Source organism: Oratosquilla oratoria, chromosome 12 (assembly GCF_046742065.1).
Source record: "Oratosquilla oratoria isolate Oo_2021 chromosome 12, ASM4674206v1, whole genome shotgun sequence".
In the NCBI taxonomy this organism is placed as follows: domain Eukaryota; kingdom Metazoa; phylum Arthropoda; class Malacostraca; order Stomatopoda; family Squillidae; genus Oratosquilla; species Oratosquilla oratoria.
In genome coordinates, this window is record NC_134788.1 from 5,533,111 (window position 1) to 5,561,056 (window position 27,946).

At 35.7% G+C, this 27,946-nt stretch overlaps 1 protein-coding gene across 9 annotated transcripts in view; it reads left to right on the plus strand.

Moving 5' to 3' along the window:
- LOC143030920 (rho family-interacting cell polarization regulator 2-like) overlaps window positions 1-27,946 on the plus strand; it is a 276,625-nt gene that overhangs the window by 225,077 nt on the left and 23,602 nt on the right. For all 9 annotated transcript variants that reach the window (XR_012966948.1, XR_012966950.1, XR_012966949.1 and 6 more), the window contains 3 exons: window positions 4,560-4,682; window positions 16,285-16,446; window positions 23,068-23,220. Coding sequence is in view for 6 of the 9 variants with exons in the window: in XM_076194178.1 (XP_076050293.1) it covers window positions 4,560-4,682; window positions 16,285-16,446; window positions 23,068-23,220 (438 nt within the window). In the remaining 3 variants the exon portion in view is untranslated. The remainder of the gene's footprint in view (window positions 1-4,559; window positions 4,683-16,284; window positions 16,447-23,067; window positions 23,221-27,946) is intronic.

Sequence of the window (27,946 nt, forward strand, 5' to 3'; positions counted from 1 at the left end):
GTACCTTAACCTAGAGAAGGTTTTTGATAAAGTACCTCATAGTCTACTTATGAGGAAATTGGAGCACATTGTCAATGACAGGATGGAAAGTACAACAGGCTATGCCAACTTGTTTGCAGATAATGCAAAAATCATGAGAAGAGTGAAAAATGAGGATGATGAGGTACATGAATTTCAATACAAAAAAAATGCAAAGTACTGGAAATGAGCAATAGAGGCAGAAGACCATCTTTAAACTATTTCTTTGAAAGAGAGCCCATTACAAAAGCAAAAGAGGAGAAATATTTGGGAGCATTTATAAAAGATTGTGGGAGAGATATGTGGACTGCTGCAGAAGATTAAAGTGGTTTTTCTCTATATGAATGAAGAGATGACGAAAAAACTCAAAGAAACCCTGATCCATCCTAGACTGGAATATGCATCAATGGTATAATTCCCACACAGGATGATAGCAAGATCAAGACCAGCAACCAAACTGGTCCTCAGCCTCGCAGATAAACCATATGAGGAAAACTAAAAGCACTGGGTCTGCCAACTTTGAAAGATAAAAAAGAAAGAGATTATATGATTAGAGTATTTAAGTCACTAAAGGGGATAGATTGCATTGACAGAAGAGATCCCTTGATTAAGGATAGGAGAGCTTTAGGAGGATAAGAAGGAAAAAGCCTTGGTATATGTATGTATGTAAATTGAGTTCAATTACATTAACAAAGGGATCATATAAAACAAAACTAAATGTGTTAAAGGGTGAATATAACAAGTTTAAAGGAGAGAAATTTGATGAAGAGAAATGCAAAGCAATGAGAAGGCTGGAGAAAATGAAGAAAATATTAGAGAAATCAAACAAGGACAGAAAAGCTAGTTAAAGTTACAAGAAGAAAAACAAATGCAGTTGCAAAAAATTAAGAAGCAAATGAAAAGAAAAAAAGTAAGGAGGGAGATGATAAGGATACTTAAAGATAGGGAAACATTAATAAGAGAAATGGTAGGCAAACAAAAATATACCATAGTAGGAGGGTGGCTAGAGGATTATTTACCAGTAAGAAAAGAACAAGAAATAAAAGGAAAACAGAAATTTAAAGAAATAGTGCAGATAATAATGGGCAGTGAGGAATGTGTATGTGAAGAAATAGAAATATATAGGTGAGATATATATGTACAAGAAGGTGCAAGACCAATGAATATAAAATTCAAGTCATAAAGCACAGTGAATGAGCAGGGCCCTCACATGGGGGGGGGGGGGTCACATGCCCTGGGGCAGCACATTTAGTGGGGCGGCAATTCTAGTCTGGACATGCCGCCCACAAGGCTGACAAAATGATTATAATAAAAGAAAAAGGTTTAAGGAGCCCTGAATATTTTACCGTAATATACAAATTTTGCGTTAGAATCAACAGAATATGAAATGTTTTTCCCTTATACTTTCTGCAATAAGGACATTGAATACAATATTTACAATATGTTTAATCATTTTGCAAGCCAATAGCTAAAACAGGCTGTAAGAGATGGTGGAAATGGGAAGGGGTGATGTAGGAGGGGGGCGTCACTGAGAACTTTGCCCCGGAGTGGCACCTTGCCCCAGGGCAGCACTTAGGCATGTAAGGGCTCTGTAAAAGAGACATGGAAATTAGTAAGTAAAGACAAAGAGAGAGAGATAGAGAAAAAGCAGCATGATAATGATATTTAGATCAAAGAAAGGTATAGAAAAAGTGGAAAGAGAGGACTGGCTCACATGAGATGAGAGATCTAGAAGAAATGATAGTATAAGTTTGAAAAGCATTCTTGTTTGAAAGATGTTAGGAAGTTCAGCTTTTCACATGAATGTGCAGACTTATAGAACAAGTTGGAAGAAAATATAATCCAGACCAACACCATAAAGAAATTTTAGACAAAGTGTATTGAGGTGAAGTAAAGAGATGGAACCCCATGATATATAGTGTATATATATATATATATATATGCTAATAAGAACACGGGTACGTGTGTTCACTTATGCAAAGTAGACCACTTGGAAAAAAGAAACTAACGAAGCAGAGCGCTTTCGTATATTACATCTTCAGTGCAACAAGTACATAGTGATAGGAATACATAGACAATATATACATGATACAAAGGAACAAGGACAGTTTGAATAAGTGTAGCGACCAATTACCCCCTGGAGAGTGGAATGTCATTGTCAATTATCTTAAGATGGTGGGGCGACATCAGGTCACAGTTGCCAGGGTCACTGTTTCTACTAATGATATAGGGCGACATTAGGTCAGTTCGTTGGGTTATATTTTACCTGATATTATCTTACTAATTTCTTGACAAATGAAATTATCAAGTTTGTACAAGCCTTTATGTAGGTTGGTATTTTGATTACTGGTGGTATGAATCAAACTGCACTCTATTAAATTTCTTGCTATTATGTTGTTGGTATAATAGATTGCATGGGCAGTTTGACCTATGTAAAATTGATTACACATTTTGCAAGGAATTTTATAAATGCATCCTTTTTTAATTTCAATACTATTGTTGATGAGTTTATGTTTTACTGTACTATCATGTTTAAAAACTACCTTTACGTTAAATCTTTTTAATAATTCTGTGATATTTAACAAATTTTCTTGAAATGGTAAAATTAAAACATTATGATAATTGAAAGGTGATTTAGGCTGAGGAGTTAAAAATGATTTCCTTGCAAAATTGTAAGCAATACCCTAAGCAATTCCTTGATATTGCTTACAATTTTGCAAGGAAATCATTTTTAACTCCTCAGCCTAAATCACCTTTCAATTATCATAATGTTTTAATTTTACCATTTCAAGAAAATTTGTTAAGTATCACAGAATTATTAAAAAGATTTAATGTAAAGGTAGTTTTTAAACATGATAGTACAGTAAAACATAAACTCATCAACAATAGTATTGAAATTAAAAAAGGGTGCATTTATAAAATTCCTTGCAAAAAAAAAAAAAAAAATGTGTAATCAATTTTACATAGGTCAAACTGCCAAACCCTTAAACATTAGAATTGAACAACACAAGAAAAATGTTAGGGATGGCAATCATTCTAGTGGTATATTCAAGCATATTGAATTAAATAATCATCCAGTTGATTGGGGCAATGCCCAGGCAATCTATTATACCAACAACATAATATCAAGAAATTTAATAGAGTGCAGTTTGATTCATACCACCAGTAATCAAAATACCAACCTACATAAAGGCTTGTACAAACTTGATAATTTCATTTGTCAAGAAATTAGTAAGATAATATCAGGTAAAATGTAACCCAACGAATTGACCTAATGTCGCCCTATATCATTAGTAGAAACAGTGACCCTGGCGACTGTGACCTGATGTCGCCCCACCATCTTAAGATAATTGACAATGACCTTCCGCTCTCCAGGGGGTAATTGGTCGCTACGCTTATTCAAACTGTCCTTGTTCCTTTGTATCATGTATATATTTTCTATGTATTCCTATCACTATGTACTTGTTGCACTGAAGATCTAATATACGAAAGCACTCTACTTTGTTAGTTTCTTTTTTCCAAGTGGTCTACTTTGCATATATATACATATATATATATATATATACATATATATATATACATATATATATAGTATATATATATATATATATTATATATATATATATATATATATATAATATGTATATATATATATATGTATATATATATGTATATATATATACATATATACATATATATATACATATATATGCATATATACATATACATATATATCTATATACTATATATAATATATATATATATATATATATATATATATATATATATAACTTAAACCCACTCTTGGAGAAAGATAAGTTGAGATACAGAGTAACCCATATATTTCGACCACTAGCTGTGGTCCTCTTCAGGAGTAACTGGTGCAGAGGTCCACAGCTAGTGGTCGAAATATACGGTTTACTCTGTATCTCAGCTAATCTTTCTCCGAGAGTGGGTTTATGTTTTATTTTACTGTAGTGTTACGACATCTACGTTACTTTATATATGTATATATATATATATATATATATATATATATATATATATATATATATATATATATATATATATATATATATATATATATTGTATGTGTATATATAGTTTTTCTTCTTTTTCTTCTATTTTTCAATTATTATCATTATATATATACAGTATATATATATGTACATATACGTATATGTATATATACTTTTATTGTATATATATATTTTTTTCAACCTTAGCATGACCAGGGTTCATCCTTAAGCAGACTGAAATGATGTGTTGTTTTCCACAATAAAATCTTTTTATTTTACAGTGGTATTGAAGAGGCTCTTGTTTGTTCTCAGCATATGATAATGAAGCCATTTTTTTTTTTTTTTTAGATTTTCTTTTATTATCTTAGTTATGTAGTCTTCTACAACCTAATGGTTTCAAATTTTATTTACCTGTGCAGATTTTTGTATTCAATTCAATTATCAAAGTGCCTTTTTCTTGAAATTATTTTCAATTATCTGATATATTTTGTTTTGTTTAACATATTATCTATAAACTGACAGAAATCTCAAAGCAGAAGGGACAGTGACACATCTGAAATCAGCTTGTCTGTTGAATCAGCTTTAGAGTGCTTTGACTTCCTCAATGCTGAATGCGATGAAGAGCCAGAGGAGGACCAATCTCAGGTGAGGTAGAATTATGTATAAGCACCAGTGGCATTTTCTCTCTTTATCAGGAGAATGGCTGAGTTAGAGCATATTATAACTCCTTGTGGGAGAAAAATACAGAAAGAGGGATCCTCATATCCCTCACTATACCCCATATAATCTTCTTTTGTGACACTCATGGGAACACAGTGCAGTGGTGGCATTCATATACCTCCAATAGTAGTATGAGAAAAGAGGTAGGGGCATAGGAGTGAGAAAAGAAAGAGGGGATAGCAGGAACAAGGAATGTTAAAAGTTTAAAAGTGGTTCAGCATTTCTCCATGAGTGGAGATTTGTCACTGAAAAGGGAAGAAAATAGCATGACTAGTCTGAAGGGGTGCCACTGAAGTGTTCGAAATATTGACTGCACATAACTTTTCAGTTTGAACTAGATTTAGTCATTCAATCAAGGAACAACTGGGAGCTCAGTAGAGAATGGAAAGTTGAATATTGTTCAGTTTGGTTCAGTATATACCAGTTTGACCAAAGAACGCCATGACAGGTGGCAATTCAGGGTAACTTGGCTGTTGTAATGAGAGAGGGAGTAAAACTGAGAGTTTGGTGTAAAAGGCCATGAAAGTACAAACAATTCATATGAAGAACACTTAACTATTTTTCCACGGCGAGTTTCCCTATAGTACATACATATACCAAGGGCTTTTTTCCCCCTTAGAATGAAGGTAGCCAAAGTCAAAAGGCATAATTTCACTCCCATCCATTTCATCCCCACATACTCCACTCCTATTCACCACCCCTTCCTCCCTCTTGTCTTGGGTCCTCCTAGATGATGAGTCATCCCAGCATCTTTCCCACTGCCCTGGATCAGAAACAATGCAGCAAGACACAGCACACCCACTGCAAGGCCACTTCATTTAATTGGTGACCCCCTCTCTGTCCCTTCATGCAGAAAAAGAGAAGACGGGGAGAAATCTCGTCGGGCTGCATCAAAATATCATTCACACATACTCTCTAACCCCTCCATCCCCCACCCACTCCCTTCCGTACATCACAGGATCATCTATATACAACCATTCTCCACTTACCCCTATCTTCTGTCTTCTCTCTTCCTTCCTCAGCAGACATCCCCTTCTTTCCCAATGCCTCTTTTACCCCATCCATCCATCTCATCCTTGGTTGCTCTCCCATGTTCACTCCTTTCACCTCTGCCTTCCACACTTCTTTTACTAATTTTTCCTCATTCTTTTTGTATGTGTCCAAACCATCCCAGTACTCTTTCATCAACCCTATCTCCCAAATCCTTTTCCAACCCCGCTCTCCTCCTCACCTCCTCGTTTTTCACTTTATCCAACTTAGTAACCCCTACTCTATTTCTCAGTCATTTAAAGAAATAGTACAACAGCAGGTAGAGGAAAATGCTAAAGAAATGGTAATTAAAGTAATTAAAGAAAAAGAAAACTGGATAAGATACACAGTGGATAAAAAAGTGCATTATAGTTTATGGTATTAAAGAAAAACATAATGTATACAAATATCAAAGAGAAAACGAGAAAGAAATTGCAAAGGAAATTCTGAAAGTAGTTCAGGAAGAAGGACAAGAATTCAACAAAGACATTGAGGAGGTGCATAGAATGGGACAATATTCTAGAGAAAAACACTAGGCCACTAAAAATCAAACTAAGTACTCAAGTGATAGCTGAAGAAGTACTATCAAAAGCAGCAAAGCTAGCAAATAGTGAAAATTATAAAAGTGTATGGATAAAAAAGGAAATAAGCGATGAGGAATTAGAAAAAGAAAAGGCACTTAGAAATAAAAAACAAAAACAAAAAAAATGAGAGAAGAACGGAGACTGATTTTTTTTTTTTTTTTTTTTTTTTTTTTTTTTTTTTTTTTTTTTTTTTTTTTTTTTTTTTTTTTTTTTTTTTTTTTTTTTTTTTTTTTTTTTAAGAGTACTTGACCTGAGGCTGAGATATTGGTACACCATTAAAAGGAAACATAAACCAAAAAAGATAAGAAAAATAAATTAGAAATAACATATACATAGAAGGTATGATTTCTGGACTAAACAAATTAAATGACTATCTGTTAATAGAGAAACCAACATATTGGAATTGTGGAGACAAAATTAAAAGGTCCACTACCATCAAATATTGTGGGACAAGGTCTATACAACCATTGGACGAAAAGTAGAATGGAAGAATAAAGGCAGTACAGAAGGTCGAGTTTCCTTTCAACCAAGAATGGAACGTGGACTAGGACCCACATACCCACAGGTCCCATGTTCTACCAGACGATTAACCGGCAGTACAGTACAACTCCTCATCCTTCGGTTTGTGTGATTGGCTGTCATGGAGTAGCGGAAAAATTACTGCTTACTCCAGAAAGTGTGTGGCAGTCTCTAACATCTGAAGAATTGTTGATCTATATATATTACACAATTTTTTTTTTTCTCTCTTTTTTTTTTATGTCGCGGTTCGCCACGACAGAATGGTGGCAGCTGTTTGGATTCTTTAGCTTTATGGTATTGATTCCATCTTACCCACGAGACCTAATTACAGTAAAGAAGGTCACATAGTGTAGTGGTAGAAATTTCACAAATAGTTTTTTCTTGAGCTTGATCTTTGTCATGATTTATACTTTGTATTCCTCTCAAGTATTGTTATTGAACAGATATGTCTTATGTTATATGTTCACCTTTTTAGGAATTTATTGGTGTAAGTGGTTAAAGCACACTTGAAAAAATGATGCCTCATGGTTTGGATGACTCTTTTACGGAATTAATTCAATTGGAAAATGAAGTCCAACAAGCAGTAACAGAAACACAAAATCTTACACAGTCCCATCAGAGAGTTTGTTCACAAGTAAGGAATTTAAAACAACAGATTAACAATATGGACAGGGAGATGTCTAATCTACAGGGGACAATGCAACACTTAATACAAATGCATAATAACACACAACCACAAGTAATACCAACACCAAATACACCTCACAATCCATACAACCCCTCTGCAAGTGGACCCCTCAATACTGTAACAGGGGACACCACAATCCAGACCCCCAGGACCATCCCTCAGCAGGATGGCAAATCAAATCTGTTCCTAGTTGTAAGGATTTACTATTTTTGCACTTTTATACTTTTGTACTTGCTTGTAACTTCTGTGTAGTATCATAGAATTATTCAAAGTGGACGATATTCTTTTAAGTTTATGTTGGAAGAAAAGAAGTTTGTAATAGGAATCTGTAATGTATCGCAGAATTTTGTCATAAATGTGAATGTTTTAGTGGTCTTATGGATCTTGTCTTAAGTCTTGCTCTTGTAGTACCTGGTTGGTACATTTCCTAGGATGGAGTGCGCCCCTTTCCAAACCCCTTTGAAACTCAATTTTTACGAGTTGTTTCTGGCAAGGAAGTCTGGACAGATAGTCATTAGGACGCCTCGATAGGAGCCAAGTTTGTCTTCTTAAATGGAGAGCTCTTTTGAAGTAGAGTGACGTGATCTGTGTAAGTGGAGTCAATCCAACCCCAGCATTAGGCCAGGCAAAGCTATTAGGAAAGCAGTTTGAATGCATACCCATAGGGTAGTGTCCACATTTAAGTGCTCCAATATATCCATGTTATATGTTGTTACAAGAGTAAAATAATTTTTGTTCTAGACTGAGATTGATAGACAAAGATCTGTAGTCCACTGGGGCAGACACATAGTAAAAAGGCTATGCAAGTCCATGACGGAAAGTGGCTTGATATTAGAGTCGACATGAATCAATTTTTCCCCAAGGGAAAAGCTATGTCAGAGAGAAAAGCTATCCCTCTAAAATTTTGGATGTACTTAGAAATTGATTCATCATCCAGCTCTAATATCTTTAAATTACTATTGTAATAATTAAAATTAATTATAATGAAATCCATAAAAAGGACTGTATTCGTCAACAAACACATGTAAAAATATTACTATATCACTTATATTCATAATCTCTATTGGAAAGAAGGGATCAAAAACTTTTTCAATGTATTTGCACACACTCACGTGGTCTGAGAGAGAGATGTCACGTAAACACTGCCAGACAGCCAACCCAGGCTATTAATTTCTTCGTCAAATTATCCCTTTTTAAAAGGGAACCAGTCCTGGAGGAAAATGTACCTTTAAAGGGAACGCGTATGGTCTCAGACACTAGTCTTGGAACTAGTAGGAGACTGAAGGGGACGCAAGTTCTCAATTTCCTCCCTTCCCCGGTTTGGGAAGTTTTTGGAAGAGTGTTGGAAGAATAAAGGCAGTACAGAAGGTCGAGTTTCCTTTCAACCAAGAATGGAACGTGGACTAGGACCCACATACCCACAGGTCCCATGTTCTACCAGACGATTAACCGGCAGTACAGTACAACTCCTCATCCTTCGGTTTGTGTGATTGGCTGTCACGGAGTAGTGGAAAAATGATCGCTTACTCCAGAAAGTGTGTGGCAGTCTCTAACATCTGAAGAATTGTTGGTGTATATATATTACACAATTTTTTTTTTTCTTTTTTTCTGTCGCAGTTTGCCCCGACACCAAAACACAGGCTTGGACTGATAGTGATAATTCCAAAATACTGGAAGATACAAAGAATGCATTGAGTTATTGAAAGGAGGAAACATAGTTATTATGGGTGACTCAATTATGGGTGACTCAAAGGAAATATATTAGGAAGAAATGACAGTAAAAGATGGAGAGGAACTTTGGGGAAATATTCTACTGGATATGACCATTGAATAAACATTGACTCAATGGGTGAAGGAAAATACCAGATATAGAAACAATGAAAAACTGTTGAGACTAGAATTAATATTCATATCAGAGCCTGAAATTGTGGACAAAATGGAATACAAGACACCAGTTGGGAAGTGACCACATACTAATAGAGTTCAAACTAGAAGAACAAAATGATGTGAGAAGAAATGAGAAACATAAAAAAGGAAGGCTAATGTATAATAAAGCGGACTTCGAAAAAAAAAATGCAAACTGGGAAAAAAATTTGAATGAAGAAACAAAGATGGAAGAGAAGTAGAACATATTAAAAGAAAAATACAAGGAGGGAACAGATAAATACGTACCAAAGAAGAAACAAAAAAGAGTATATATATAGTGTTGATATAACAAAAAATGTAGTGAATCTAAAGATACAAGAGACAAAGCCTGGAAAAGATGGAAAAAAGACAAAAAAAATACCAAATAGCAAACATGCATCAAACTAAGAAACAAATATGTAAAAAAAATGTGGGGAAGAAAAAAGAAACTATGAAAAAGACACAATAGAAAAATGCAAGGACCAACTTAAACTATTCTACAGATATGTAAATGACAAACTAAAAGACAAACATGAAATAGTGAAACTGTGCAAAAGAAATAAAGAATATATAAATGATGTAGAAATGGCTGAAATTATTATCAAACTTTTTAAATATGTATTCACAATTGAAAGCTCATAAAATTGGGAGGAAGGACAGAGAGAAAGATCCCCCACAATGAAAGAAATAATGGTGACACAGAAAGAAGTAAGGGACCAAATAAAAAACTTTGATGTCAGAAAATAACACGGGCCAGATAGAAGTGCAAATTGGATATTGAAAGAATGTATAGATGAACTAGCAGACAAAATACACTCAAAGAAGGAAAAGTACCACAAGATAGGAAAATTGCAAATATTGTACCAATATACAAGGGAGGGGACAACCAACTATAGACTGGTCTCCCTTACAAGTACAATAGCAAAAATATGCAAAAAATTTTTTAAAAGTAAATGGATTAAACACTTCAAGGAAAACAAAATACTAAATCCAAAACAATTTGGATTTAGATGTGGAAGATCATGTGCCACAAACTTAATATGCTTTTACTTGAGGCTAATAGAAATAATTCAAGAAAGGGATGGATGGGCAGATTGTGTCTTCTTAGATTTACAAAAGGCATTTGTACCTTTTTGGACCCCAACTTTGAAGGTGGTCCAGAACAGTTCATATGCATAGTTTGTATGCTCCGGAGCAGTTCATATACATGGTTTGTTGTCCACAGACATAATGGGAATTGTGGAAACGAAATTAAAAAGTCCTCTACCACCAAACATTGTGGGACAAGGTCTGTACAACCATTGGATGAAAAATAGAAAGGAGAAACAGGGTGGAGGAGTAATATTTTTGACATGACTTAAATGTAACCAAGATAACAGAAGGAAAAAACAATGTGGAATTGATTATGTTAAGGCATCTTTGATCATTCACTTATAATCATGTGGTACTGTATGTGCCTTTAAAAAAATTTAGCTTCACATCACTTTTAATATACAATTTACCCAAACCACCTGAAATGGGTTTATGAGTATCTACACAGCAGTTATTAATCATGCCTTCTACCCTTACCTTATCTATTCTCTTAACTCTAGGTTCATCATCTATACCAGCCAGATAAGTACCAATTTTATTCTTCATATTTACATAAATTTGTGTTATGAGAATCGGCAACATAAAAAGTTGGTGCAGCATAATAATTATATTGAACCTGAACTACTACTTTCCCTAAAACCTCTGTTTCTATTATATGCAGCAAGGCTTTTCTGACATGGTTCAGTTTCCAAATTAAACTTTTTTACCCATTCTTTGGTCAAAGTTGACACAGCAGCATCACTGTCCACTTCAAATGGTACAAGTCCCATATTCAAGCTGAAATAAACTTTATAATGTTGAAGAGCACCAACATGTTCTTTCACAGTTAACAATTTATCATCATTAACTTCCTCACCATCATTCAGGACCTTAATGTTTTTCTTCCTCTTGCCTTTACTAATTGAATTTTTATGTTCTATTTTCTTTCTATTACGAGTAAACCTAGGAGACCTATCCGAGAGTTGACACCTTGATGTGGTGGATAGGCTTGAGAATCTTAATGATTACAAAAGCTATGTCGATAGAGAGGAAATCTCTGCAGGGTCACCCATATTGAACAGGTTTTGTAAGAAAGATCAGACAAAGAGTAGCTCACACGCACAGTTGCAGGACTCATTACTAACTGACATGTCCCTGATGGCAAACAGGGAAATTCCTCATAGATATATGGGGTACCATCATAATGACTTCGTGGACCCTTGGGCACCCTATAGATATATAGGGCTTCACCAAATATAATGAATAAGGGGACACCAGAGAAATATCTCACCAGAAACCAGTTGGCATAGAGGTGAGATTACTGCCAAAAAAAAACCTTCATAGCAACTATGAATAGCACAACCAAAACAAAACCGGGCATTCCTGTTGGATCATGGTCTCCTAAAGGTCCAACTGCATTGCCTTGTGTGCTTACAGGCAGTGTGCCACTGAATGTAAGTAAGCACTGTCCAAGCAGATCCAAGTCTTGAACATTAAACAGCATGAAGAAAATGAAGATCTATACATACAACATAAGAACTCTCTCAGAAGACCACAGGCCGGAGAGTTTAATGAAAAAACTAGACAAGATCAAGTGGGACATTGTAGGACTGAGCAAAGTCCAAAGAGTGAAAGAAAAGCTGATACAATTACAAGATGATCTTCACTTGTTCTACTATAGAGGACAAAGAAAGATCTAGTGGAGTAGGATTCTTGATCAACTGAGAGGTTGCTGGTAACGTAAATTTCAGTAGTTTGTCAGACAGGGTAGCTTGGATTGTGATTAGGCTCTGTAAATGGTAGGCTACTCTCTAAAAACAGTTCAGGTTTTGCATAACACCAACTTCACAGAGTTCAGACAATGAAATTGAGTCCTTCTATGATCATTTAAGTCAGGTAATGGATAAAAAAAAGTAAGTACACATTGGTAATAGGCGACTTTAATGCTAAAGTGGGGAAGAAGATGGGAGATGAGACGTGCATTGGGAAGTTTGGAGTAGGTGAAAGGAATGACAGAGGTGAGATGTTAGTCAATTTTGCAGAGAACTACAACATGAGGATAATGAACACTTCCAAAAGTGTGTAGGTTGTAAAGAATGAAATAGACTTCATATTAGGAGATGAGAGCAAAAGCGTTAGCAATGTTACAGTGATAAATAAAGTCAATATAGGTACTGACCACAGAATGGTAGGTTGCACTGCTAAATTCAGTTTCATAGCTGAGAGAAATAAACTAGTTTTAAGAAAGAGAATAAGTCTGGCAAAGGTTAAGGATAATGATAAGAAATTTCAGTTAGAAATTAAAAATAGATTCGAAGCTGTAAGAACTAATGAGGACATCATGGAAGACATTGATTTGAATTTAGTGAATATCCTTAGGGAATCAGCAGAGAAAGTAGGAAGTACAAAAAACATTAGAGAAAACAAATACTCCAAAGCTACAAATGATCTAATTAAAAGAAGAAGGACCATGCAGATTAAAAGCAGGAGAGATGAAATAGAAAGAGTAGAGCTAAACAAGCTTATCAACAAAAGGCAGAGATCAGAAAAAAAGAAAGAGAAACATGGGTGAAATAGAGTAAACTATTCGGAAAGGTAAAAGTATTGAAGGGATCAAGCACAGACATGCTTTAGGAAGACAACAAATGATATGTTTGAAAGATAGAAATGGAGAAATCATTAAATGCAGAGACAAAATGGTAAAAAGAGTAGAAGAATTTTACCAAGAGTTTTACTTGTCGAAGACTGTAGTTGAGTCAGTAAATTCATGTGTAGACATTAGAAGTGTGCCAGAGATTACAAAGGAAGAAGTAGAATTTGCTCTAAAAAATATGAAACTAGGAAAAGCACCTGGGGAAGATGGTATATTGATAGATCTGTTGAAAGATGCAGGGAAATTAGTTCATATTAAATTAGCTCAGTTGTACACCCAGTGCTTACTTCAAGAAAGTGTTCCTGATGTGTGGTGCAATGCTATAGTGATTTTGCTTCATAAAAAAGGAGATCAGAAGGACCAATTAGCTTGCTATCAAATGTGTATAAAGTATTCTCCAAGATCCTTACAAATAGACTGAGTCAAGTTTTAGATGGAAACCAACTGAGAGAACAGGCAGACTTTAGGAACATATATTCAACTCTAGACCATTTGCAGGCAATAAACCAACTAATTGAGAAAATGGCAGAATACAATATACCTTTATGTTGTAGATTATGAGAAGGCCTTTGACTCAGTAGAACAAATAGCAATACTAAACTCACTATTCAAGCAGGGTACAAATGAACAGATTGTAAGAGTTTTAGAAAAAATCTATGCAAAAGGTACTGCTATAATTTGACTACATAAAGATACAGAAAAGATCAAGATCGAGAAAGGAGTATGTCAAGGCAATACAATTTCACCCAAATTATTTACAGCTTGCTTGGAAGATATTTTCAGAAGGTTGAGTTGGGAAAAGAAAGGTTTAAAGATTAATGGTGAATATTTGAACCACCTAAGATTTGTGGATGACATTATTCTTATTTCAGAAAGAGCAGAAGATTTGCAAGATATGCTGCGTGATCTAAACAAGGAAAGTCTCAAAGTAGGTTTGAAAATGAATAAGAGTAAAACCAAAGTAATGTTCAACACAAAAGTTCAAAATAAAGAAATCATAATTGATGGTGAGAATCTTGAAGAAGTTGAAGAGTATAATTATTTAGGCCAGATGGTGAAAGTGAAGAAAGATCATGATAATGAAATAAAAAGACACATTACAATTGGTTGGAAAATGGTAAGTATAATCAAATCCTGAGAGGCTCTCTACCTTTATGTTTTAAACATAAAGTTTACAATTGCTGCATTCTGCCAGCAATAATCTATGGGTATGAGACCTGGAAGCTGACAAAGGCGATGGAAACAAAACTATGGACTGCACAGAGGAGAATGGAGACATCAATGATGAGAATAATGCTGAGAGACTGAAAGAGATTAAGTTGGGTGAGAGAGCAGACTAGAGTGAAAGATATTGTGGAGGCGGTAAAAGAGGGGAAATGGAACTGGGCAGGTAAGTTAGTGCGAATGACTGATGAGCAATGGAACAAGTGTGTTACTGAGTGGATGCTGCAAGATAGGAAGTGTGGAAAAGGGAGACCAGACAGAAGGTGGAGAGATAAGATTGAGAAGTTTGCAGGAGTGATGTGGCAGAGGTTGGCACGGTCATGTGAATCTTGGAATGCTATGAAGGAGGTCTTTGTTCTGCAGTGGATTCACGATGGCTGATTTGATTGGTTGATTGAAACCTAGGAGAGCTGGTTTTTCCTCTTTACACACTCTGTAAATGACCCTTTTTATGGCAGAAATTACATCTAAGGTTTTTAAACCTGCTCGACCAACTATCATGTAAATATCCACAATGTCTACAAACTTTACTCACCAATTTAACCTCAGACTGTGATGTTGTTTGCTCACTAACCTAAGCTTTTTCCAAAATAAGAATTTTTTTCCAAAACTTTAACTGAGGTTATGTTTCTTAAATCTATATCAAAGGCTACTAAATTTGAAGAATACACTTCATTTTCTACTGCCATAAACAATTGGTCATTCACTCTGGAATCAAATTGTGATGCAAATGCACAGTCATTGGCTAGCTTTTTTAGTTCTGCAAATAACTCATTCACAGACTCTTCCTTCCTCTTTTTTCTTCGTTGGAATACCAAAAGTCTTCTGTGATAGGAAGGTTTTTATTATGTAGTGTGCTCTCAACAAAGAAACAGTAACATCATATTACTTGGAAACTGGGAAATCTGGCACACAAAGAGTACCGAGAACTTTAAAAACTTGTGATCCCAATGACACTAAAAGAATATTCTTCTTTTTAACTTCCGCAGTGATAGACAAGCTACCAAGATTAGCCTCTAGATCCAAAGTAATCTTTGATGGATCAAGTGGATCAATTTTTGATTGATTTACCACCCTGTCTAACAATACAAAGAATGTACCAAAATGTCAATGTGTAGGCTATGTTCCAAAATAAACATTTAAATAAAACCTTGACTCTGCATCAAGTCCAGATGGTTCAGTCGCAAACCACACTGTGTCACTACAACAACAATCAATCCTCACTGGTTCATGAAGTCTTCAGAAAGAAATGATATATAGCCGGCATGCTTCATGCAGTCCTTCTGAAAATCAGATGCACTCTTCTATTACCCCAATCCAACCACTTAAAACATTGTTATATAGCCTTTTTCACTATACCAGCACTGTGCCTAGTTCTTTTCCGTTTAACCTTGTTGCCACTCTAATATCTTTGAAGTGGATGTAGAGTGATAAACACTAGATGTTTTATGCATAGAGTTTACTTCAACCTTTTGATCTGGAGGTGACTACAAAAACAAAACATGATCTAAGATGATTATGACAATAGGATTCATCCCATCACATCCAGGTTGCAAAGCACTACAAAAAGGGTGGATATGGATACATGATAAGGAAATTGTCTAATTTAAGAAAATTATAGAAAAACAAAGTAGAGAGGAAAGGACAGGGTGGAAAAGGTGTGAAAAGTATCTAACAGTAGAGAAATACTGATAAGAGAGGTGGTAGATAAAGATAAATGTATTATTCTAGTAAACTGGAAAGAGGGTAATTTATTGTCACAGAAAGAAAGCCAGAAAGTAGAGGAAATTGTGTAAGTAACTATTGTAACAGAGGTCACAGATGAGTATATTTTAATTGTATGATTTTTTCCAGATAGTGGAGAAATGTGTTGAAGAACTGTCAAGTCCATGTATGGCAACAGAGGGCTGCATTTCAGTACAGCAGCAGTATGAAACACCATCCCCCATTACTGGGCAAAGTCAGTTAGACACTCTTCTCTTCATTCACTTAAGATGCGCACTCCAACTTATACAGGTAATTATATAATGCATTATATCACTACAGTACATCTGCTACATTTCAATTTCATTTTCAATATTCTTGATGTAATGAATTTCAGTATACCCTTTTTTATATTCTATTTGTTACCTCCCTTTTCATTGACTGGAGGCATCATAGAGGTAGGGCTACATATGGTGACATCATCCATGAAGAGACAGAGATCCATAGGATAATCCAGAGACCACTTTGATATTGTATATATATATATATATATATATATTGCAGTAATTCACAAGGCACACGTGAAAATAATATGCAGAAAAAACAACTGGGAAATAAGAAGCTTAGTCCGAGCGTTTTCCTTGATAATGTCTTAAATAGACGAAAACGTTCGGACTAAGCTTCTTATTTCCCAGTGGTTTTTTCTGCATATATATGTGTGTGTGTATATATATTTATATATATATATATATATATATATATATATATATATATATATATATATATATATATGCATATATATATATATATATATGCATATATATATATATATATGCATATATATATATATATATATATATATATATATATATACGTGTATTTACCTAGTTGTATTATATGGGAAGGGTGACCCATCTTTGTATCTTTCAGCATCAAGTTTTTTCTTAAAATCTTGAATAGTGTTTGCACACACTGTTTCCTTATCTAATTTATTCCAGGTATCCACCACTCTATGTGGGAAGCTATTCTTTTTAGATCTCTTCTATAGTTATCCTTTTTGAGTTTCTTTTCATGTCCTCTTGTTTTTCTGTTGTCCCATTTTAATAAATCATCTCTATCTAGGATTTTCATTCCTTTTATGATTCTACAAATAGTCAGTAGATCTCTTTCTCTTCTTTGTTCTAGATTTGGTGATTCCAATTTGGTCAATATTTGTTAGTATGTTAATTTGGAGAGAGCTGGTGTCAATTTTGTCGTTACTCTTTGTATTCTTTCTAATTTCTTTATATTCTTTTTAGTACTGGGTGTCCATAGTGTTGGTGCTTTCTCCAGTTTTGGTCTTATTAGTGTAACTAATATTTTTTCAATTATTTCCTCATCCACATAGTCAAATGCCACTTTCATTGACCTTAATAGTTTGAAGGTTTCTCCGACTATTTTATTGATATATTTGTCCAGTGACATGTCTTTGCTGGTTATTACTCCAAGATCTCTTTCAGAGTTCACTTTTTTTACTTCTTCTTCACCAATTTTATAATTTCTCAATATTCTATTTTTACTTTTTCCAAACTCCATTATACTACACTTCTCGATATTAAAGTTTACTTCCCACTTTTGACTCCATTTCCAGATTTTGTTTAGGTCTATCTGTAATGATTCACAATCTTCTTTTGTACTTTCTTCAGTATTTATGTGTCATCTGTGAAGAAGTTCATATAACATTCCACTCCTTCATCCATGTCATTTATATATATGGCAAACATGATTGGCTACCTCCCTTGAAAGGGGGAAAAGGCCTTGGTATATGTATGTATGTACGTATGTATGCAAACATGATTGGAGCCAATACTGAACCTTGCAGTACACCACTTATCATTTCTTCCCAGGTTGAGTATTTGTCTCTAATTACTACCCTCATTTTCCTTCCAGTTAAGTTTTCCATCCATTCTAATAATATTCCTTTGATGCCACCTATTAATTCTATTTTTCTAATCAGTGTTTTGTGTGGTACTTTATCAGATGCTTTTTGTAGGTCTAGAAAAGCACAGTCCACCCATCCACTCCTTTTTTGTATTATTTCTATTAGTCTCGAATAGAAGCAGATCAGGTTTGTTGTACATGATCTTCCTTGTCTAAATCCAAATTGATTTGGATTCATTATATTTTCTTTCTTCCAGATGTTTAACCCATCTACTTTTGATAACTTTTTCACATATTTTTGCTATTGTGCTTGTAAGGGAGACTGGTCTGTAGTTGGTTGGATTTTCCTTGTTCCCTCCTTTATATATTGGTACAATATTTGCATTTTTCCAGTCCTGTGGTACCTTCCCTTCTTTGAGTATTTAATTATACTGTATATTTTGTCCATCAACTCCGGTATGCATTCTTTCAATATCCAATTTGCAATTCCATCTGGACCATGTGATTTTCTGACATCAAGGTTTTTTATTTGGTCACTGATTTCCTTCTGTGTCACAGTTATTTCCTTCATTGGGGGTATCTCTCTTTCCCTATTTCCTCACAGTTCTGTGAACTTTCATTTGTGAATATTGATTTGAAATGATTGTTCATAATTTCAGCTATTTCTACTTCTTTATATTCATAATTCCCTTGGTGCAGTCTTTCCATTTCTTGTTTGTTTTTTAACTGTAAAATAATTTAAGTTGTTCCTTGCATTTTTCTGTTGTATCTCTTTCATAGTTTCTCTTTTCATTTCTGCGCATTTTTACATAATCATTTCTTAGTTTGATATATGTTTGCCATTTACTCATTTTTTTTCATCTTTATTCCATCTGTTTTTCCAAGCTTTGTCTCTTTTATTCTTAGCCTCACTACATTTTTTGTTGTACCAGCTTTTTATGTATACTCTCCCTTGCCTCTGTTGTGGTACATATTTGTTCACTCCCTCATTATGAATTTCTTTTCGTATATTCCATTTCTCTTCCATCTTTGTTTCTTCAATTAGGAAGTTATCCCAGTTTGCATTGTGAAAGAATATTTTGAGTTTCTCAAAATCCATTTTGTTGTACATTAGTCTTCATTTTCTATGTTTCTCATTTCTTCTTAAGTCCATTTGCTCTTTTAGTTCGAATTCTATTAGTACATTGTAACTCTTCCCTATTGGAGTTTTGTAATCAATTCTGTTCACAATTTCTGGTTCTTACATAAGTATTAAATCTAGTCTCAATGGTTCCTCATTGTTCCTATATCTGATATTTTCCTTTACCCACTGAGTCATTGTGTATTCAATGGTTATATCAAGTAGTATGTTTCCCCAGAGGTCTTCTCCACCCTTCACTGTCATTTCTTCTTCCCAACATATTTCTTTTGAGTAATCACCCATAATTACTATATTTCTTCTTTCAGTAAATTAGTTCACAGGGGGGGCACATACACTACTACATATTTTCTACTTTTCATGTAACTGTTTTCAACTTTTATCATAATTGATTCCACATTGTTTTTTCCTTCTGTTATCTTTGTCACATTTAAGTCTTTCCTAGTCAAAAATAATACTCCCCCACCCTGTTTTTCCTTTCTATTTTTCATCCAATGGTTGTATAGACCTTGTCCCACAGTATTTGGTGGTAGAGGACTTTTTAATTTCATTTCTACAATTCCTATTATGTCTGGTTTTTCTAATGCCAGATAGTCATTTAATTCATTCAGTCCTGAAATCATTCCATCTATGTTGGTATAAGCTATCTTTAATTTTTTCCTTTCTCATCCTTTTCTGTCTACTTTGTATCCTTTTTCTTGATATACCATTTTCTCAGCCTCAGGTCCACCACTCTCCAAAAAAATAATTCTTTTCAGTCTCGGTTCTGTTTTAATTTTTTTCATTTGCTTCATTTCTAAGTTCCTTTTCTTTCTCTTTTTCTTCATTGCTCATTTCTTTTTTTATCCATACATTTTTGTAATGTTCACTATTTGCTAGTTTTGTTGTTCTAGATAGTACTTCCTCTGCTATCATTTGAGACCTAAGTTTTACTTTTAGTGGCCTATATTGTTTTTCTTTTGAGTATTTTCCTATAGGTTTCCTCAATTTCTTTATATTCTGTCCCTCTTGAATCTCTTTCAGAATTTCTTTAGCAAACTCTTTCTCGTCTTTTTCTCTCTGATCATACATATACCAATGGCTTTTTCCTCCTTAATGGGGGATAGCCAAAAAGAAAAAGGCATAGAAACCACTCCCACCCATTCCATTCCCTACATATTCCACTCCCCTCCACCCTCCTCCCTCCGTCCTGGTATCTAGTGAAAATCTCGATATGATAGGAATAACCAAGACATGGTTAAATGGTAAAGAGTTTGAAGCTGAATTTAATATTGCGGGATTTAAACACTTTCATCAGGATTGAAACCACAAGAATGGTGGGTGTGTTCTGTTATACGTTAAAAGCAATGTCCATGCCTGTGTTTTTGAGAAAATAAAACAGGATGCATCTGATAGTTTGTGAGTAGAATTAACCCAAACAAATGGACAAAAAATGAACGTAAGTGTAATATATAGGCCAAAAACATTATCATTCGCAGATGACAAACTTGTTTCAAGAACTGTCTAGTTTCTGCAACTGGGACTTATTGATAATCAATTTTACTGACATTGATTGGATGACCCTTGAACATGGCCATATATGTAGTCACTTGATAGATTTTCTCAGTGACACTTACTTAGTTCAGCATGTAAAAGAACCCACAAGACATGGAAACTTATTCGATCTATTGATCACTAGCCGTGAAAGCATGATAATGTGGAGGTTGGTGAAATGATTGCAAATAGTGACCACAACTTAGATTCAAACTGCTAAAAAAAATTAGAATAGATACATGTGCATCTAAAATACCTGATTTTAGTAAAGTTCAGTTCAAAGGACTACATCAGGAGCTTCAGCTTACAGATTGAGAGGCAATTTTAAGCGAAAGACTTGTAGATCAGGTGTGGGATATATTTCAAAATATGCTTACTAAGATGATTCATACTTATATCCCATTTAAGGACAGACATCCCCCAAATCAGGCTCGCCCAAAATGGCTCAACAAAGAAACTGAAAAAAGTATTGGTAAAAAGAGACAGGCTTATAAGAAATGCAAGTGCTTGGGTGCACCTAACAACTATCAAAGTTATGTAATAATACAGAGAGATTTAAAAAAGACAATAAAAAATAAAAAATGACAATACAAAATTAATATTGCTGATAAATCCAAAGAGAATCCCAAAGAATTCTACAGTAACAATAGAGATAAAATGTTATTAGGAATCACATTGGCCCACTATTATCTGCTGATGGTCAACTTGAGTATTCAAACGAAGGAATGTGTAATATCTTAAACAACTATTTTAGCTCAATATTCATAAACAAAACACCTCAAAGTGAACTCCAAACTGAAACCTGTGAAAAGTCTAGGGTAACCTTTCTACGGTAAATATAACAAAAGAAAAAATTAAAAGGTGTGTAGAGAAACTTAAAATTAATAAAACACCAGGGGCTGATGGTTGGCATCCAAGAATCTTAAAGGAAATGGAAAATGAGATTGTTGTTCCATTAGAAATTATTAAAAAAAAAAATCCATCATATCCAGAGATGTCCCAAGAGCATGGAAGCTAGCTAACATCACTCCAATATTCAAAAAAGGTGACTTCAATCATAGGAAAAATAATGGAAACTATCATCAGAGATGCTATTGAACATCATTTAGAAAGTAACTACAAATGATTACAAAGGCAGAGCATGCCAACAGGAGACCTTTTGGTCCATATCTAGGTCGGACCAAAAAAAAAAAAAAATCATAAAAATAGATAAATAAATGAATAGGTAACTATAATGATGTAAATAATAAATAAAATGCATAAATAAATACATAGGTATAGTTAAATAATAAACAGGTGAATCATAATAAATTGACATATAACTGATAATAGAGAATCAAGCAAATAATGATAAACAAACAGACAAATGATATATATAGATATATATATATATATATATATATATATATATATATATATATGTGTGTATATATATATATATATATATATATATACACACAAAATAAATGATAATCATTACAGCATCTTGCTTAGGTGTTTATCTAAATGATTTTTAAATCTTCGAACTCAACTACATTGCACTGCCTCTGCAGGAAGTTTATTCCATTCATTAACTACATTGTTGGCAAAGTTGTTTCTACCCACTTACAAATTTAATCTATTTTCAGACAGTTTAAGACCATTGTTTCTTGTCTGATTCTCATTCAGTGTGAAAATTTTGTCACTTTTGATGTTGTCAATTTTAAAGACCTGTATCAAGTCACCTCTGGGTCTACGCTTTTTTAGGGAAAACAAATGATAGCCAGCATGGATTTAGATGGAAACATTCTTGCATGACTAACTTATTCGAATTCTACAACACAGTCATCTCAAGTTATGACAAAAGAAACAATATAGATTGAACTATCTAGACTTTGCAAAAGGTTTTGATACTGTCCCCCATGAAAGACTACTTACTAAATTAGTTCCACATGGAGTAATTGGCAGCCTATTAAGTTGGACTAGAAATTGGTTGAATGATTGAAAACAGAGAGTTGTTTTAAATGGCAAAACTTCTAGATGGAAAAATTATGTGAGTGGAGTTCCTCAGGGATCTGTTCTCGGGCCACTTCTATTTTTATTTGGGCTGCAGCCAGACACTTTTATTTCAATGTGGTGCCCTATTGGTAAACAACAAATCAAACTCTATACTTTTATTATGATTGTTACCAATATATTTTATTGAACTGTATAATACCCCTTCAGTAAAACAGTTATATAAATCCATACTTTTATCGTAACTGCCACCGTGTAGTTTTATTCAACTTTGATTTAACCCATCAGTAAAAAATAGATTAAAGTAATATCTGGATTAATTTTAATGTAGATGTTTTATTTTGCAGCATCTTGGAGCATTTGGACCCCTGAAGACACGTGAAAAGTTCTCATTAGCCCACTTGGAGCAGGAGGGGCAACTCATCGCTAAGATTTTGACTCATAGACACAATTTTTCAGCACTTCTACCCCAGCACATAATTTCCATTCCACATGTACAGGTAGGCTAATTTCTATTGTGTGCATTCACACTGGATGAAAGAAGACAAAAGAGAGGTGTAATCACCTGTATTTATTTACCTTATTGTAGTATACAGGAAATAAGCAATGCTTACTGGGTCCTGTCTCCTATTCCCTAATTTTCTATCATACCTAGACTAAAATTCATGTGCGGTTCCAACTCAATCTATATCCTTGGTTTCCAGTTGTCATATTTACATTTGAACCCATGTATTTCTTTGAGCTTGGGCTATGTCACCTTCTGAGCTATTCCACGTATTTATGCATCTGTATGGAAAACTGTTTCTTCACATCATTTAGACACGTGTTCTTTTTTAATTTACTCCCATGAGATCTCATCTGTCAATGGAATCTATCCCCTTTAGTGATCTGAAAACTGTAATCATATTACCTCTTTCTCTTCAATCTTTCAAAGTTGGCAGACTCAGTACTTTTAGTTTTTCCTTATATGGTTTATCAGCTAGGTTGGTGACCAGTTTGGTGGCTCCCCTTTGTATTCTCTTGATCTTGCTTATATACTTCGCCAGTGTGGGGACCATACTACTGATGTATATTCCAGTCTTGAACAAATCAGAGTTTCAATTTTTTTTTTTTTTTTCATCATCTCTTCATCCATACAGTGGAACTCCACTTTAATCTTTTGCAGTAGTCCATATGTCTCTCCCATGATCATGCTGATATGTCTGTCAGGTGACAGATTATCTTTTATCAATACCCCCAAGTCTGTCTCTTCTTTTGTATTTGTAATGGGTTCACTTCCCTAGGAGTAGTAGTTTAAGGATGGTCTTTTGCCACTATTGCATATTTACAATATTCTGCATTTTTTTTTTTTTTTTTTTTTTTAATTTCCCATTCTTTGTTCCATGCAAAAATATTGTCTAAATCTTTTTAACAGTAGTCTACCATCCTTTTTTCCACTTATCATAATTTTTACATCATCTGCAAACATGTTGCATAGCTTGTTCCTTCCATCATGTCATTGACATAGACAAGAAACATTATTAATGCAAGCATTTAACATTGTCAGACATTTGGGAATGGTTACTGAGAGGAGACTGTATTTACCTAGTTATAATACACAGGAAGGGAGCTATGCTCGTGGTGACCCGTCTTTGTATCTCTCTGTATCAAGTTTTATCTTAAAATCTTGCATAGTGTTAGCACATACTGTTTCATTGTCTAATTTGTTCCTTGTATTTATCGCTCTGTGTGGGAAGCTGTTCCTTTTCAAGTTTCTCCTATAACTGTCCTTTTTCAGTTTTTTTCCGTGTCCTCTCATTTTACCATTGTCCCACACTAACAAGTCATTCCTGTCTAAAACTTCCATTCCTTTCATTATTCTGTAGATAGTCTACCTAGAAATGCAAGAGTGAAATCAAGAAGATCCAGAAAAAAAAAGAGGCTCAAAGAGGCAATTGCTGAAAGTGCGTTTGAATTGTTTAATAGGTTACAAAGAATGTGCTGGGCTGACAAACAGGTCGACATCTTTGCCAACGAAATTAGGAGATTAGGAGGACTATTGAGACAAGTAGTTATAATGATGTTTGTAAATAGCTTCCCAGATCACATATCTGCTGGGCTACAGGAAGGAGATGATGACGTGTCTGCAAGCATGGGTGTAATGGTAGTCCGTGCTAGACTTCTCACATGGATACAGAAGGGTAGGCTGTTAGCTGCAGTGGCAACAAAGAAATCAAAAGGCCTTTTATGAAACCAAGGATCGAGATGCCATTACAATGACTCACCCAGGAAGAGGGGAGACCTGCTGGATCAGAGGCCACCAGTCGATAGAAAAGGGAAAATGTGGGAGGCCAGGGGTGACCACAACGGATGGAGGGGACCCCCTAGGATGCGTTGTTATGTGTGTGGGCGCCTTGGCCACCTCGTGATGGATTGTGGAGAGGCGGAGCTTATCTGTTACAAATGTAGAGAACCAGGACATATCGCTTGACAATGCAAGCAGAGAAACAGACAAGGGGTGCTGTGTGAGCTGCCACCCAATCAATGTAAAGGTGCTCCCGAACTGTATGCCGATTGTAGATGTCTGATTGAGAGGAAGGTGTGCAAGAGCACTAACAGATTCCAACTGTTCAGCCACAATTGTAATGACCAACCTGATTAAAGGATTCAAACTGGGAGACACGGCCCTGATGACAGTTGACGAAAGGAGGCAAAGTTCGAAGGTGATCAGGAAGTTGAAATGATGGTGGAGGGCATTCCAATACAACTAAGAGTGCTTATTATTAGAACAGTCATAGAGGAAATTGAAGTGGTGCTGGGAATGGATGCAATTACACACCTCTGAGAAGTCACGTTTGTCGCCAGACAAGTGAGGGTTGGGGTGATACGACTTGAGTACAGAATAGATGGGAAGGAGCTGTCAGAGGCCGGAAATAGATGTAGGAATGACAATGATGAGGGCCATGGAGGGCAGTGTCGCCACTAAGCTCAACCTTGACGAGAAGGCAGCACCTGACAAAATTTGATGGCCATAAGTGGGAGGTAGAGTGGTGCCTCAAAGGAGTGTCACGAATCTAGGCTCTGTGTTTAAGTTGATACATCGAAGCGAGACTTAGGATTCGAGTAGTTCCTTCAATCCAGAAATTTAGATTCAAAACGTAGCCTCGCTTTGGATATTCTTTCTCTACACGGGGATAAATAAAGACGATTGAAAAAGCAACAAGAATTATATTTTAGCACAGTATAAAATATATATATATATGTCTCTTACTGAATGGTGAGCGAGAACAGAGAGCGGGCGCAGGAGCGGGAGTGGGCCTAAGGACCACTGCTCCCCTTCTTATATACACAGGCCGCAAAACACTGGTGCCATAGCACAGGTGCCAACATGTACTTAATTAACTTATCCTATTTCTATTTGCCCAACTTCACATCTTTCACCATTCTTGTGTGGAGAGGGCTCACAAAAATGTTTCTACCTAATACCTTAATCCTACAATACAATGTGACCAGATAAATGTTGGCTCTACGTTGCCGCCTGGTTTTGGCGTGCGTGCCCCTTAACCTCGGTCGGCGGGGTCACCGATTTTGTACTCCTCCGCTGCAGGTCCACTGGCACCTTCGCGAGCACTTCTTGTCCATAGCGTCCTTGCGCACAAGGGGCCCATTGTTTCTCTTGGATCCGGGCTCCTTCGCTACAGGCCCGTGAGTACCTTTACACGCATTTATCACCCTAGGAGGGTCACACTTGCACAGAGGGTCCGTTGTTTCTGTTGCGTCCCAGACTCATGCCGCTCCAAGTATGGGCCTGTGGCATGTAGGGCACGGCGGGGAGGTGCATAGCAACATGCGTAGCACGATACTGTCATGGTTGAGGTATTGTGAACATGATCAACATGACCATGACAGGAGGCTCACCTATATTGACGAACAAAGGCGGCTTCTATGAACAGACTCTTGGAAAAGGGGTGAGGGATGACTTTGACATCGAATTACAGCAGTGGATTGATGAGGGAATTTTGAGTCCTTGGGAGGAGCCAGTGAAGGATAGAATCTTGCATCTGATGGCAATGGTGCAGCCAGGAATAAAGTACGACCGGTGTTGGACTTTCGAGAGCTGAACCAGTTTGGCAGGTATCACACTGACGATGACTTTGTAGATATATGTAATGAGACTACATAAATGATGCCAAATGAAGGGTGTGTCCATGACTGTAGATCTATGGGCAGCTTACCTGTAAATTCACATGGACAAGAAGCTATGGAAATGCCAACTAATGAGATATAAAGGTGAAATATATTGCTTGACCAGACTGGGATTTGGGCTGTGCTAAGCTCCGAGGATAATGACAAGGATCCTGAAGACAATGCTGAAGAAGACTGAAGTGATAAAGAAGGGCATGGATTCCTACCTCAATGACATATTAGTGGCTGATACTGCTTTACCGGCATCGGACATAGTGGAATACTCAGCTTGGTTTGGATTGGTCTTGAAGGCACCAGAACCAATCGAAGGAGGAATGGTGTCGGAACTGTGACTAGAGAGGGACGGGAGCGGAAACCTGATGTTCAGGAGAGACAACGAGATCCTGGATGTAATGGATGAGATGAGCAGACAAAAACTCTTCTCACTGTGTGGCAAATTGGTTGGTCACTACCTGATCGCAGGTTAGCTCCATGTGGCGTGCAGTCATATTAAGAGTCAGTTAGGGTCGACAGATTGGGAGGACAAGGTTGACGAGGGCACGCTCATGATGATACATGACATCATATGATGGGTGAGATGTGATGATCCAGTGAGGGAACAATGGAGTGCACTGCTACAGAATATAGGTGTAATATGGTGCATAGTCCTGATGGGTAATAGGACCACATTTCGGTCAGGAGCACTGAAAGAAATGGTGGACAAGTGGAGCACAAGACATTTCTTAGGGTTGCTAAGAAATAGTGGACTGGCTGGTGAGGTTATTTAATGTTTGTTGGAGAGAGGGTAGAGTGCCGGAGGACTGGAGGAGTGCCTGTATAGTTCCACTTTACAAGGGAAAAGGGGACAAGTGTGAGTGTAGTAGTTTCAGAGGGATTAGCTTGTTAAGTGTAGTTGGGAAGGTTTATGGGAGGATCTTGATTGAGAGGATTAGGAGAGGAAAAGGTGGAGTGGAGGTGGAGGTAGAATGTAGATTGAGAGAAGCAAATAAATGCCTTGGTGGATTAAAAAGTGTAATGAGGAATAGACATTTGGGAATAGAT